This window comes from Merops nubicus, unplaced genomic scaffold, assembly GCF_000691845.1.
Source record: "Merops nubicus isolate BGI_N331 unplaced genomic scaffold, ASM69184v1 scaffold2208, whole genome shotgun sequence".
In the NCBI taxonomy this organism is placed as follows: Eukaryota; Metazoa; Chordata; class Aves; order Coraciiformes; family Meropidae; genus Merops; species Merops nubicus.
In genome coordinates, this window is record NW_008623457.1 from 14,581 (window position 1) to 27,536 (window position 12,956).

Sequence of the window (12,956 nt, forward strand, 5' to 3'; positions counted from 1 at the left end):
CAGCCTCTGCTAGCTGGACTCCAGCGGCCCTGCAGAGAAGGACTCGGCTGACCCTCTGTGTGACACGCACCCACAAAGGGGGTTCAGTGCTGGTACTTCACTTACTCCTTACGCCTTCTCATTACTGGCACAGGTGATCAAATCCACTCTTTGGTACACCAGTATTAACAAGAGTAGACCTTCACGTGCCCTTCTTTAATGATCAACAGCACTGGTCTGATGATCACGCCAGGCAACCATCACACCCACGTCACTCACGACCACAGGCAGAATGACTGCAGCAGGACCCGAGGCCCCCCAGGACATATGCAGACACACTAACTCAGGAGATGGTACACAAACCAGCTCATTTAAGAAAGGAGGAGGTGGAGCATCTAGCAGAGGAGACAATGCTTGTATAGAAAACCAAAATGCCCAACCTTCCCATTCCCAGCATTGCCCAGCCAACCCAGTGTGCTGCACCCCTGTGTCAGCATCGCTCGTGCTGAGGAACAATCGCTTGCTGTGGCCTACCTTGGACAGGTAGAAGGGGTAGAAAGGTGTTTCCAGTGTAACCCAGCAAGGAGACTTGAGACACACTCTCCCAAGAATCTAAATTAAAATCCTCTCCTGAAGATCCTGAAGACTCATACTTGGAAGCTTCACAGACAAACCCTCTTACAAAAGCAGCACACGACTGGATTTTAGAGGAACACAGATCACTGACAACCTGATGAACCTTACTTTCTTTTGTAGAGAAGACACAATCATCATTGAACAGATTCAAAACCAGACTCACATATGGTAGGGATTATTGGTCTCCTTGTAGCCTTTCCATTCAAAAAATGACTGGTAATTTTTATTTTTAAATATTAATAATCACTGAAGGTTTATAGAAAATATTCCACTGTTGTTTGCCTAAATATCAACTTTTGACCTCTACCTGGCCATTTGCACCTGCCCCTAACAGGTCAATGATACCTCTGTCTTCCTGCATTCACCTCTCTATCTTACTGCTATCATTACAAGAACCTGAAAGTTTCTAACAGACATGTTTTAAGCTTCTAAATAACATACTAGGGAAAATTTCCCCCTAATATGAAATTTTCAGTCTTGGCACTGCACTGATCTAAAAGCCACAAAAGTTATAGTCAGTTATGTATAAAAGATTATGAAGAGATTCAAAGCTAGAAATGAAAACTTTATGCCACAAAGACAGAAAATTCCTAGTTCTACAGTTCAAGACATAAATCAAGGGTCCCGAAGAGTCTACTTAAAAAGAAACATTCTTTTCTAGGAGGAAAAAAAATAGGCCATTTTTTGACCCGCTTTAGCCATTAGTTTCATACTTTCCTCTTCAGATTAGAATCACAGAATGGCTTGGGTTGGAAGGAACGTTCAACCAGGGACCTAGTTCCAACCACCCTGCCATGAGCAGGTTGCTCAAAACCCCACCTAACCTGGCCTGGGACACCTCCAGAGATGGAGCATCCACAGTTTCCCCAGTCTTAAGGGAACAATGCTTCACAGGTGTATGTAGCTGGAGAACACTTCCTATAACTGCAAAACACTCCTTGCAAAACAGCTGGTGCAGTCAGAATATCTAATGTGCTATAAGAGAAACACTTTTGTGCCTGTGTTGGGATGGCCTGATGTAACTCACTAGCAGTACTGAGAAACGTGAGCCATCCCAAAGGTGTGCTGAGAGAGACACTCAACGATACTTCCTCTTTAGGTCATCTCCATCAGATTTCTTTTGGGAACCCAGACCTATGGGTTCCTATACCAACACATGCACATTCAGCAGCATGACACGGCATGAGATACAGCCCCCCACTGAACGTACAGGGAATGTATGAACTTCACAGTCCCTGCTAAACAGAGAACACAGGTAGGAAGCCTCCATGTAATGAGAAGTTGTAGGACCTTCAGGAAAGGATTTTAACATAGATTGTTAGGAAATTTCCTTGTTGAGTTTCTTTGCAAACACCTTCCAGCCTCTTCTGAACCACCCAGGAAAGGGAGAAGAGCAAACATCACAGAAGAACTAACTTCAGCTTTGCAGTCCTGGGGTTGATCACCAGTCTCCAAACAAATTTAGAGTATCCTCTGGGCTGATCTAAATTTTGAGTGCTAAAGTAACCTTCATACACCAAATTCTTTCCAGTACAGGGTGACTCTTAACTCTTGGTTAGTTCCACCTTATGTAAGAAGGTAAACAGCAATCTTCTCAGTAAAAGTTTGTGGTAGCCAGAACCTGGGATCCTATAAAACATATGCTTATAAAACAAAACTATAATTTGTTTGCCAGCATTTAAAGAGGATAACTATTCTCTGCAGGCTCCAAGCATAAAACTCACTGCCCAGCCTGAAGTCAGAAGCACCTCTGGAAAGCTACTAACAGCGACAAAAATTTTCTGCCCCACTCAGAAAATATGCATGCCTTGTACTTTATACTAAAATAAGGGATAAAAGATGACTTTTTAAAACTTTCTAGGACATTAAGTGTAAATGTCCAATCAGAGGACTGATGCTGTTTCAGAACCAAATTTGTCCTCTGTATATACAAGCTTCCTTCTGATGTGTTAGCCCAGCAGCTTGGTGGCTCCTCTGCCTCACCCAAATGAGCAAGTGTAACATGGGTGCCAGAAGAAAAAGAGGCAGCAAACATGCCAGTACAAAGTACGTTCCCAGCATCACACTGCTGCCACTCCACAGCAACCTCCAAACCCAGGATGAACAAAGTTAAGATGCAGCAATAGGATTTACCTTTTCCTCCATGACTGGCGATGACTGCAGTGACAAACATAACAGCCAAAACAGAGCAGCAATGGCACAAAAAGCAAGACAAAAAAACAACCATTAGAGAGTGAAGGTCATGCAAACATGCAGCTCTAAACAGACAAGGGGTACACATGCACCCTAATCCACACCCCGTGGAAATGTGCACAGTACCCATGACCCTCCTTGGATGGTAGTAGACACACACCCCCTCCAACATTTCTTGCACAAACTTCTCCCAAGTGACAGGCAAGCACACCAGATGCACTTACAGTCTTAAGCAAATATGCACCCCTGTGCAGTCCAACACACCCGAGCACGTCCACAGATGAAAATAAATAAATGCACTCAACTTTGTGTGACAGGCCATGAGGAATTATGCCTGTGTCCCCTCGGCGCACATCAGGGCACCAAGACACACAAACACTGGTTCACTTCACCCAGCTGTGCAGTGACTCACACCCGCACATCTGGCCCAAGTGCCTGTGCACAAGCATGAACAAACACAGAGCTACACACACACACACACCAACAGTGCAAAGCCTGAAATGAAGGAAGAAGTCTCATCTTCAACTGGTGGTGGGAAGAGCCCCTATCAGGGACGTCCACAGACATACAGGGTTGTTTTTTTCTCTCTTCAAGGAGACTAGCAATATACCACACTTAAAAGGGTAAAAACTAATTTCTCTGACATGAAGAGGCAGCTCTTGACAAAAATTTTGCCATTCATCCCAGAGAACAGCAGTCTTGTAGATATACCCACTGACACTTTTCACTGTGCATCTCTTTCACAGAATGATAACAAAGTCATAATTAGTATTAACATTAAAATCAATTTCTATCATGCAGACAAACCCACATTTGGCAGGTGCATATATGAACCACCCTTTAAAAGAGAGAGGCCCTAAGCATGCTTTTGACTATGATACTTTCATATTTTCCTGCTAAAGTACTTCCACAGATATGTTCCTATTTACAGAAGGGTAAGTGGGAAGGGAAACAAGCCTAGCATGCTCATCCCTCTCCAGCTGTAACAGCAGGATCAGACCGTGGTCTGGCAGCTCACTGCGGACTTCCAGACTGCAAAGGGGAGAGGGGAAGGAGGAAAAACAGTCTGGTAAAGGCAACTTTATGAACAGAACACCTACAAAATACTGTTTCTTTTTACATCATGCTTTTTTCCTTTCTACACCCTTCATGCTTGTCTCTTTTGCCTAGGAAGGCTGCCACCTTTTTTTTCCCCAATAGATTTTTTTAGATTCTACATAATCCAATTTTAGCCAAACCTCAAACACTGTATTCTATAATTATTTTTATTCTCCTAAACCACTCTCTGTTGTGAGACTAATTTACTGTTTTCCAGAAAATAGAGCACAATTCACTATACAGCCCATTCAACAAATACCACAACCTTTAGTTAATGCTCTCTAGAAGAAATACTGTAAGATACTCTTTCCTGAAAGGACTATTTGACTGCCAGAGGAGGAAGGGCAAACAATCCCCCTTGATTCACATGTAACTGTCTTTCATTTCTTTATGTAAGGCTTTGGTAGCCTTAAAAATGAGAGTATAAAAATCTGATCTACTGATTCAAAATAAATAAAGGATCTTTCTTTAGAACCAGCTGCAACTTACTTTTGTAGCCAAGGCTACAGAAGTTTGTTTAATTATTCTGGGACATGAGATAGCAAACAGGCAGTACTGGAGAATGTTCTTGACTGAGTGGCTGGTCAAGCACAGGAACAAGCTCCCCAAGTAAGTGGTCATGTCTCCAAGCCTGTCAATGCTCTTAGGTACTTTGTTTCACCTTTAGGTTGCCTTGTGTGGGGTCAGGATTGGACTCAATGATCCTTGTGGGTCCTGCCCAGCTCAGGATACTGTCTGACTGAGGCTGCAGGGAATCTGGCAGGGCTCCAAGGCTAGTCACCAAAGTTCCTAAAGATTCATGTCTTCCAATACTCCCTTGCCATCCTTCAAGCCTCTCTCATTGACAAGGTGGGGTTTGGTCTCTTTTTGTTTCCCTTTTTCTTTCTTGCAATACACCATCAAAATTTTGGCAATTTCAATTCTGTCTTTTCCTAAAGAGTACAATCCAGCCACAGGGAGCCACAGGAGACAGAGGGCACTTACACATCCTATGCCAAGACCTGAAACTCCCTTTCTATTACATTACCCCAAAATGAACTGACACTCTGGTATTCTGGTATTTAAGCATTGCAGCAGATCATACAAGTTACTGAAATAACTTTTTATATTAAGAATAAAGGAAGAATAAATGAGTTATTTATCCTCATTTTGAAATAATTTTGCTCTTTCTTCATTTTCAAATTTTGCTCAGTGCTCTTCTTTTGCATTTCATCATCCCTACCACACGATATTTGAGAAACCTTCACAGCTTTCCATTTACCTGTTTTCCCAGTATTTTTACCTTCATGTCTTTGCCCATGCTGCCCTTTCTCTATAGTCTAACATGCTGTCCCCACTGCTTTTCTTAGCCTAACCCTAACCCAAAGATCTGGGGTTTTGAATGAAGTTCAGTGACATTAAGCAGCTGAAGTTCAGCGATATTAAGCAAGTTCAGTCAGACCTACAGTGTAAAAGATGAGGGAGGATGCACCTAGCAGGCACTGTTTTCCTCTGCAGCTGATACTGTATCTGTCTATTTTTCAGATCAACTGCTGCCACAGCTTCTGGTCAGCACACGTGCAAAACCTTTTAATGTTTCTCAAGGCCAGAAGAAACTAAAAAGTTTAAAAAAGACAGGGAATGGCCACAAAAATATTTAATCTCCTGCAGCATATTACTTCATCAATATTGTTGCTCTGGAAAGCACTGTTTTATTTTAAAACTTCCTGGGTTAGACAGGCAACTATAGGGTTAATTATCTCATTAGTAAGTGATGATTAACACAAATGGTAACCTACCATGCATAAAAACTGCCACAGAAAACATCTTCTTTATGGCTGAGTGACTTTAATAGATTATGCTGAATCTGAGCATATTCTGTGTTATGTATCACTTCTCTAACCAGTATTTATTGAACATCTTCTATTTCTCAGCCTGGGGGCGATGTTACTGGTATAAAGAATCATCAGAAAGCATTTGGTTCTTTCACATACCAGTTAAAACCACATGTATTGGTACTGAAATCAATGTGACTACAAGTTTTGTGCCTTAGATTTGTTCTAAAACTACATAAGACTAGTTCTGCTACATGCAGAACTTCTTTCCTATCACTGCCCTCTTTAAGCAAAGGTTACCTTCAGAAAGGTTTGCCTTCTTACTGGTTGGGTGTTCTTAAAACAGGGGGGTGGGGGAGTAAAGGAAAATCAATTTCTTGGGCATAGGCAGGTCTGTTGGGTGACTTGGCTTACAGAAAGCTTCCTTTGAAGAAACGGAAAAAAAAATTCTAGAATGGCTAATGCATTTAATTGCTAAGGTTTTGCTGATTGTCAAACACACAAAGACACACACAAAAATACTATGACACCTCCATCTGCTTTACAGATAAACCGTTTAGATGCTATCTGAGAATACAAACATATTTCTCCAGAGGCCACCCATCAATAGTAGCATGACAAAGCCTAAGATTTGTAACAGAAGACATAAAGCTCCTCACCATCAAGCTTTAGAAAACATATCCACAACTCATCCACAACACATTCCAACAAAACCTTCAACTACAGCCCATGCCCACAGGGGAAGATCCTGCTCCTGGTCTCTCTCCAATACGTGCACTCCGTTGCTCAGTTCCCGGAGGGCCCACGTTACACGCAGCGGTTGTGGACCTACCTCCTCCCAGGCAGACTACCCTCAGTTTGATTATTTCCTGCAACTTGCTGCATCTTGGATCGCTCAATGTGTTCCACGTAGGTCTGGATCATCTGTGAGGACAGTAAAATCTGTAAGCCACACAGAAGAAAAGACTCATTTTCTGCTTTTGTTTCATATCCTCCAACATCCGTGTCCCACTCCCTTTCCTTGTTTGCATGCCTCCCCATCTTTGCTCATCTGCTAAGCTGACCCTGTGAGTGAATGGACTAATATGACAGAAAATCTGACAGCAAATCATGACAGAAATTACTTAAACTTAATCTCATAATAGAAGAGCCAAGAAAAAGCACATCCAAATGATGCTTCCCCCTTTACTCTGCTTTTAGGAGACTACACCTCAAATACTGTGTCCAGCTCTGGTGTCCCCATCATAAAAGGGACACAGATCTGTTAGAACGAGTCCAGAGGAGGCCACAGAGATGATCCAGGGCCTGAAGCATCTCTGCTCTGAGGACAGGCTGAGAGCACTGGGGTTGTTCAGCCTGGAGAAGAGAAGACTCTGGGGGGGATCTTATAATGGCCTTCCAATAACTGAACAGAACCTCCAGGAAGGCTGGAGAGAGACTCTTCACAAGAGTGTCTAACAACAGGCCAAGGGGAAATGGTTTTAAACTGGAGAGAGTAGGTTTAGGCTAGATCTTAGGAAGTTCTTCAGTGCAAGGGTGGCGAGACTCTGGAAAGATTGCCCAGAAAGGCTGTGGATGCCACTCCCTGGAGGTGTTCAAGGCCTGACTGGCTGAAGCCTTGAGCAGCGTGGTCTACTTGAGAGGCGTCCCTGACCACAGCAGGGAGGTTGGATGAGATGATCTCCAGGGTCCCTTCCAACCTCAGCCATCCTATGATTCTCTCCTGGAGGCTCGTTGGCAGTTGGAGATAAGGTAGTGGGACACTGTTCACAGAATTGCAGAACAGTTGAGGTTGGAATGAACCTCATGGGATCCACCAGGCCCAATATCCCTACTTAAACTGGGCCACCTAGAGTAGTTTGCCCAGGACCATGTCCAGGTGGCTTTTGAATAGCTCCAAAGATGGAGACTCCACCATGTCTCTGGGAAACTTGTGTCAGTGCTTGTCACTCTCATAGTAAAGAAGATTTTAGTCATGTGGAATGGGAGCCTTCTGTGCTCCAGTTTGTGTCAGTTGCCTCCAGTCTTGTCACTGGGCACCACTGAAAAGAGCCTGGCTCCATCCTCTTTACACCCTCCATTCAGATATTTCTGACATTCCCGAAGTTCAGAAGCTCTAGTTATCACTAGTATTGTGAAGCTGAATGCTTTGACAGGTCTTTACACATAGGCTAAGAGTTTATTTATTTAGAAATCATGAGATGATATCCTACCTCTGTGTGACGCTGATGTAGTGCATTGTACTCTTTCTTCATTTCTGACTCACGTTCCTCCAGTCGTGAAACTACCAAGAGAAGATTCCAATCACCAGTTAACATGCATCAGGCTCTCAAAAGAAACTAGTCGCAAAGTCAATTTTGTTAGAAATTTATTTACACCTACTGAACAAAAGAAACAGAATAATGCACCCTGTGGGATCTAGACTTCATTACAAACTCCATTCATGGGCACATGCATGTTCCCAAAATCAGCAGATCAAGCAGTGCAATAAGCCCACAGAAGCAGAGCTTTTCAGCAGCATCCCATGCACCAGAAGTGTCCTAGTCTGACAACAATTTCAACTCTCCTCTGGGATCGGTGTCTTTGGCTACCTGAGGAGCAGGAACACTGGACAAAACACCGGTGAATTCTGAGCAGATCTTCAGCCAACAAAACATGGCTGCACATGTTAAGGAAGTATTTGTAAAGATAAATAAATAAATAAATAAATAAATAAATGTGATTGTTTCTATGACCAAACCTAACCAATTGGGAAGTTGTATTCGGGGCCTAGGAGAAAATGGAAATCAGGTTCAAAAGCTTCACCAATGGCCCAAATCTTGCATCTGGAGTAAACATCCACCACACAAGAGAAGCAATGAAGCCTCTACAAAATTATTACGGATACATCCAATCCTTTAGAAGGCTCAGAATTTTATACCAAAGTAAGGGATAACCAGACATTTCAGGCTTTGTGTCAATTACATTAAAACAAACAGTAAGAAAAATATTTTCAGAGTAGCAGTGTGTGTACGTGTGAGACAAAGTGTAAGATTATGCCCAGTGTACAGCTTTGCTTACTCTGATCTGCATAGTTTTTGATCTTCAGCTCCAGCTGTCGAGTCTGAAATTCAAGGTGTTCCACTTGGATTTGTAGTTCTTTCTTCTCCTGCTCCAGTGCATCTTCAAACTCTATAAATTTCTGAACATGGACAAAGCAGAGGAGGCACAGATAAGGAATAAGTATAAAATATGTTTGTCCCATATGACCTTTCCTCTCCTCACAGGAGAAGAAAAACTGAGAGAATATAAATTACAAAACAGGAAATAAGAATATTTAAGGACTATAATTAGTACAACAGCATTTAATCAAGTTGAAGAGACCTATGATTATAGGTACATAAACCAGGAGAGGAAGGTCAAGGAAAAGCAGCAATGATGAGTTAGTAACAACAGATGAGGAGAAGGCCAAGGTCCTGAACAACTTTTCTGTCTCAGTCTTCAATGGCAGCTTCTCTCCTCACAGCTCTCAAGTGGATGGCCCACAAGAAAGGGACCAGCAAGACAAAGTACCTCCCACAGTCAGTGAGGACCGGGTTCGTGAACACCTGAGGAACCTTAACACACAGTTAAGCCATACATGACCACCAGTGTAGAATTTGCCCTCTGCGACATTAAATTAATGTTTCCATTTCCTGCCTTAGGAAGGTGTCATCTAGGCACTCCAGGAGTCTCCTGGATTGCCTACAGCTCACATACAACTTTTCCAGCACATGTCAGAGTGGCTGAACTCCCCCAGCAGGACGGGAGCCTGCCATGTCCCCTGGAGCTGGAGTTAGGAGGCCTCGCCGACAAGCTCCCCTTGATCAGGCAGCCTGCAGTAGACGCCAGCCACAAGGTTCCCTTTGCTGTCTCGATCCCTGACTCTTACCCATAAGCTCTCAGCCTTCTCATGGCTATTCTTAAGGGACAGCTCTTCACAATCCACCAATTTCTTAACATAAAAAAATCTACCTTTCATTAAAATCACTTAATCTACCTTTAAGATGCTTATAGAACATGCAGAGCCCACAGAAGGTAATGAGCCTACAAGGAGCTCACAAGGGTGCTCTGCTCCTGGCCCTGCCTCTGCTCCTCTCTGCCTGAGTCAAGCTCTAACAGACTCACCAGCACATGCACATCAGGTGCCTGAACTCTCCCCTTGGTAAAAGTATAAATACTGGGGAAGAAAAGTCTTCTCCCACCCTGCTCTGCACTCTGCAAGGGGGAAAGTGTTGCGCTCTGCATCCATCAAGAGGGCATGGAAATTTTAATTTACCAAGTAAAGCCTCGCTGTATCCTAAAATAGAGACAGACTGGTGAAAATAATTTCTAGAGAAGCCTCCCAGGAAAATGAATGCATTTAAATGCAAATAAGATTATTTAGTTAAATTCTCCACACAAAACAACATGCACAGTATTTGACTGTCTCCACAGGATAAGCCCTGTGCACACTTCCTTTTACTTTTACTGCAATAATTAGCAGTGACACTGGAGCCATCGCTGTGTTTGTGAACTGATCTCTCTGCAGACAACTGAAAGGCTACATCATTTATTATTCCTGCCGTCTTTTGAAATTGTTCAGTACATCCATCTGAACAATGAGTCAGTTTTCATTCCTACATACCTGTATTTATAGAAACAATCAAACACATTTTAGCCATGTCTCATTTTCCTGTACTCGGTGTTCTGCGGCGCCTTTAATCTTTACCTGGGGTTTTAACTTTCTCTTCCTTCCTACCTAAATGTATTGCAATAAGCTGGGGTTCTTCCCCCCTACAGTTGTTTTCCAGCAGCATTTTCTAGAAATACCTGAAATGCCAATACCTTTCTTCCGCTATAAAGGAGTCACCTTAGAGGCTAAACATTTACTTTTTAGTTAAATTAAGACTGCACAAGGTTTTTGATTTTTAAGTAAGCATTTCTTCTCCAAGATGCCTACTGAACATTGAACACCCTTAGTCACTCACAACTACCCAGCAACATTTTATGGATTTTGAGAAACGTAGAATGCAATCTGCTTTGTAAATTTTCAGACTTATTCTTGAAATATTTTCCAGAGTAACAATGTAATTTCAGCATGAGTAAAAATGAAAAAAAAAAAAAAATTCCCAACTGACACAACTACACAGCCAAAGAAGCAGCAGTTTAACTTGCTCCCTTTGGAGGACTGACAGAAGCTATGCCAACAAAAGAACTATTTGCCTGGTATACAGCCAGGGGCTAAATCCCCATCACATTGCACTGGCTCAGCTTTCACCACCCTGTTGGCTCAAGATGCCCTCTTGCTCCTAGTCCTCCACGCAAGAGCGTGCCACCCACACCAGGCAGGAATGAGGTTTTTGGCAGCAATAAAAATGAACAGACTTAAAGGAAAACATTCACAGGTTTATCTGTAAATGAGAAAGCAAAAGAAGGTACAAGCACAATTTTATTCCCATTATGTAGGTCATCTTTAATAGGATTCCTGGATTTGCTACTGCTGTTTTGGTTTAATTCAGAGGAAACTGATTGAAAGATTAAGTCTTCTACAAATATGGCTCACTCTTCTATTTAGTCCTGTCTGGTTTGCAACCTAAAAGTAATCAAAGAAGCAGAAAACTAGAAATCAATTAACCATTTGGAGAAGAAAGAGACATGGAGACCACAGTATTAAAAATTAATATTACCCTAAGTACTCAGAGGGAAGAACAGCATGTCAGATAAATGTCTTGCAGTATATGCTGTCCTGCCTGCTGAAGAGATTCAGCCACATTTGTGCACGGAGACCCAAGGGCTCTTTATCCTCCCTGCCTCTGAAGCACATTTCAGCTGACCCCGCATCAGAAGCCATCTCACCTGAGCTTCTCTCTGTGCATCCGAAGGTCTGAAGAGCTGAGAGCAGCAAAAATCCCAGCTGCAGAGAGGAGTGCGAGGGCCATGCCGGCAGGATGGGGATGGGGCTCCCTGCCAGGGCTGTCCCTGAGGGAAGCACACTCCTGACTGAGGAGCTGCCTCGGCGTACACTGTCACTGCCACTCATCCTCCCAGTACAAGTGAGCTCCCGTCAGGGGATTCAGCCAGGCTTTGCTTTTTTTTTTCCCAATAAGCCAGCAGTAGGGATTTCATACAGCATCCAGGGAAGAGCCTTATTAGCCACTGAAGGCAGCAGGGACTGAAATGACCTTGCTCAGGAATATGAGCACGTCCAGAAGCACAACGAAGCAGTGCCAGGAGTTTGGGGAAAACTGGCACTTCAGATACATTTGTACTACTCTTGCATTATTATTCCTGCATGGTAGATATAAAATAATAACACAATAATAATTGCAATATAATTATAAATGTAATACAACTCTTACTGTATTAATTCTTGCCTTCCAATGTAGCTAGAAACTCATACCAGGGCAGGAGAAACAGAACACAAACTACCTGAATAAAGTATTTAAATTTATTTCTTTTTAATTTTTTTTTATTAATCAAACTCATAGAGGCAGTTATGATTTAAAACCAAGTACATATTAGTGAGTGAGTGCAGTTCAGTAAAACATTCCTGGGTATTTCACATTTTATATTTCTTTTGGAGGGGTGTGAGGTACAATCCTGGCCCTACTGAAGCTGTGGGAATGTTCTCAGCAACTTGCAGAGGACCAAGACTGCACCCCCACTTTTTAAACCCCCTAAAAATAAACAGGCAGAGGGGACACTAACTTGAAAGTCACTTTCTCATCGTAAAATTTTCTGTCTGTAATATTTACACAAAGCACCAAAACCAGCTATAATAGAAGAATCCTGATTTACTGATTTCCTTTATATTTAATCTAATTTTGTGCACAGCCAATCATATCTAAATGCTGCTTTAAACTGTTAAATGTTTGATGAACAAAGATGAAGCTTCATGTCTCTGTGGGCACTAACTAAAATCATCAAGCTTTCACGAGGGAAAAGAATACTCACACGAATCAAGTTTATGCTTGTGGCCTCAGAAATAGTACAAATTCCAGTGACTTACTGAAAGCAGATACTGCAGATATTACTCTTGCTTCATTATAAACTTAAATATTGAACAGGCTAAGAATGGGGGGAAAAAACCAACACCACAACAGCACAGCCTTACGTGCTTCTAAAGACATCTTAAAATAACCAAGATACATTATTTACAATAAACTGCACTACAAATTAAAATGGCCAGGGTACTAAGTTTAAAAACCAAAATGCAAACTTGCTGACTGCATTCTT

At 42.4% G+C, this 12,956-nt stretch overlaps 1 protein-coding gene across 1 annotated transcript in view; it reads right to left on the bottom strand.

Annotated features, from left to right (window-relative positions):
• Window positions 1-12,493, bottom strand: part of LOC103777502 (C-Jun-amino-terminal kinase-interacting protein 3-like) — a gene marked incomplete at its 5' end in the record, with an annotated part of 14,427 nt that extends 1,934 nt beyond the window's left edge. Inside the window, 4 exon segments of the mRNA XM_008945056.1 lie at window positions 6,553-6,644; window positions 7,934-8,004; window positions 8,781-8,901; window positions 12,429-12,493. Coding sequence (XP_008943304.1) covers window positions 6,553-6,644; window positions 7,934-8,004; window positions 8,781-8,901; window positions 12,429-12,493 — 349 coding nt within the window.
• Window positions 12,494-12,956: the final 463 nt, after the last annotated feature.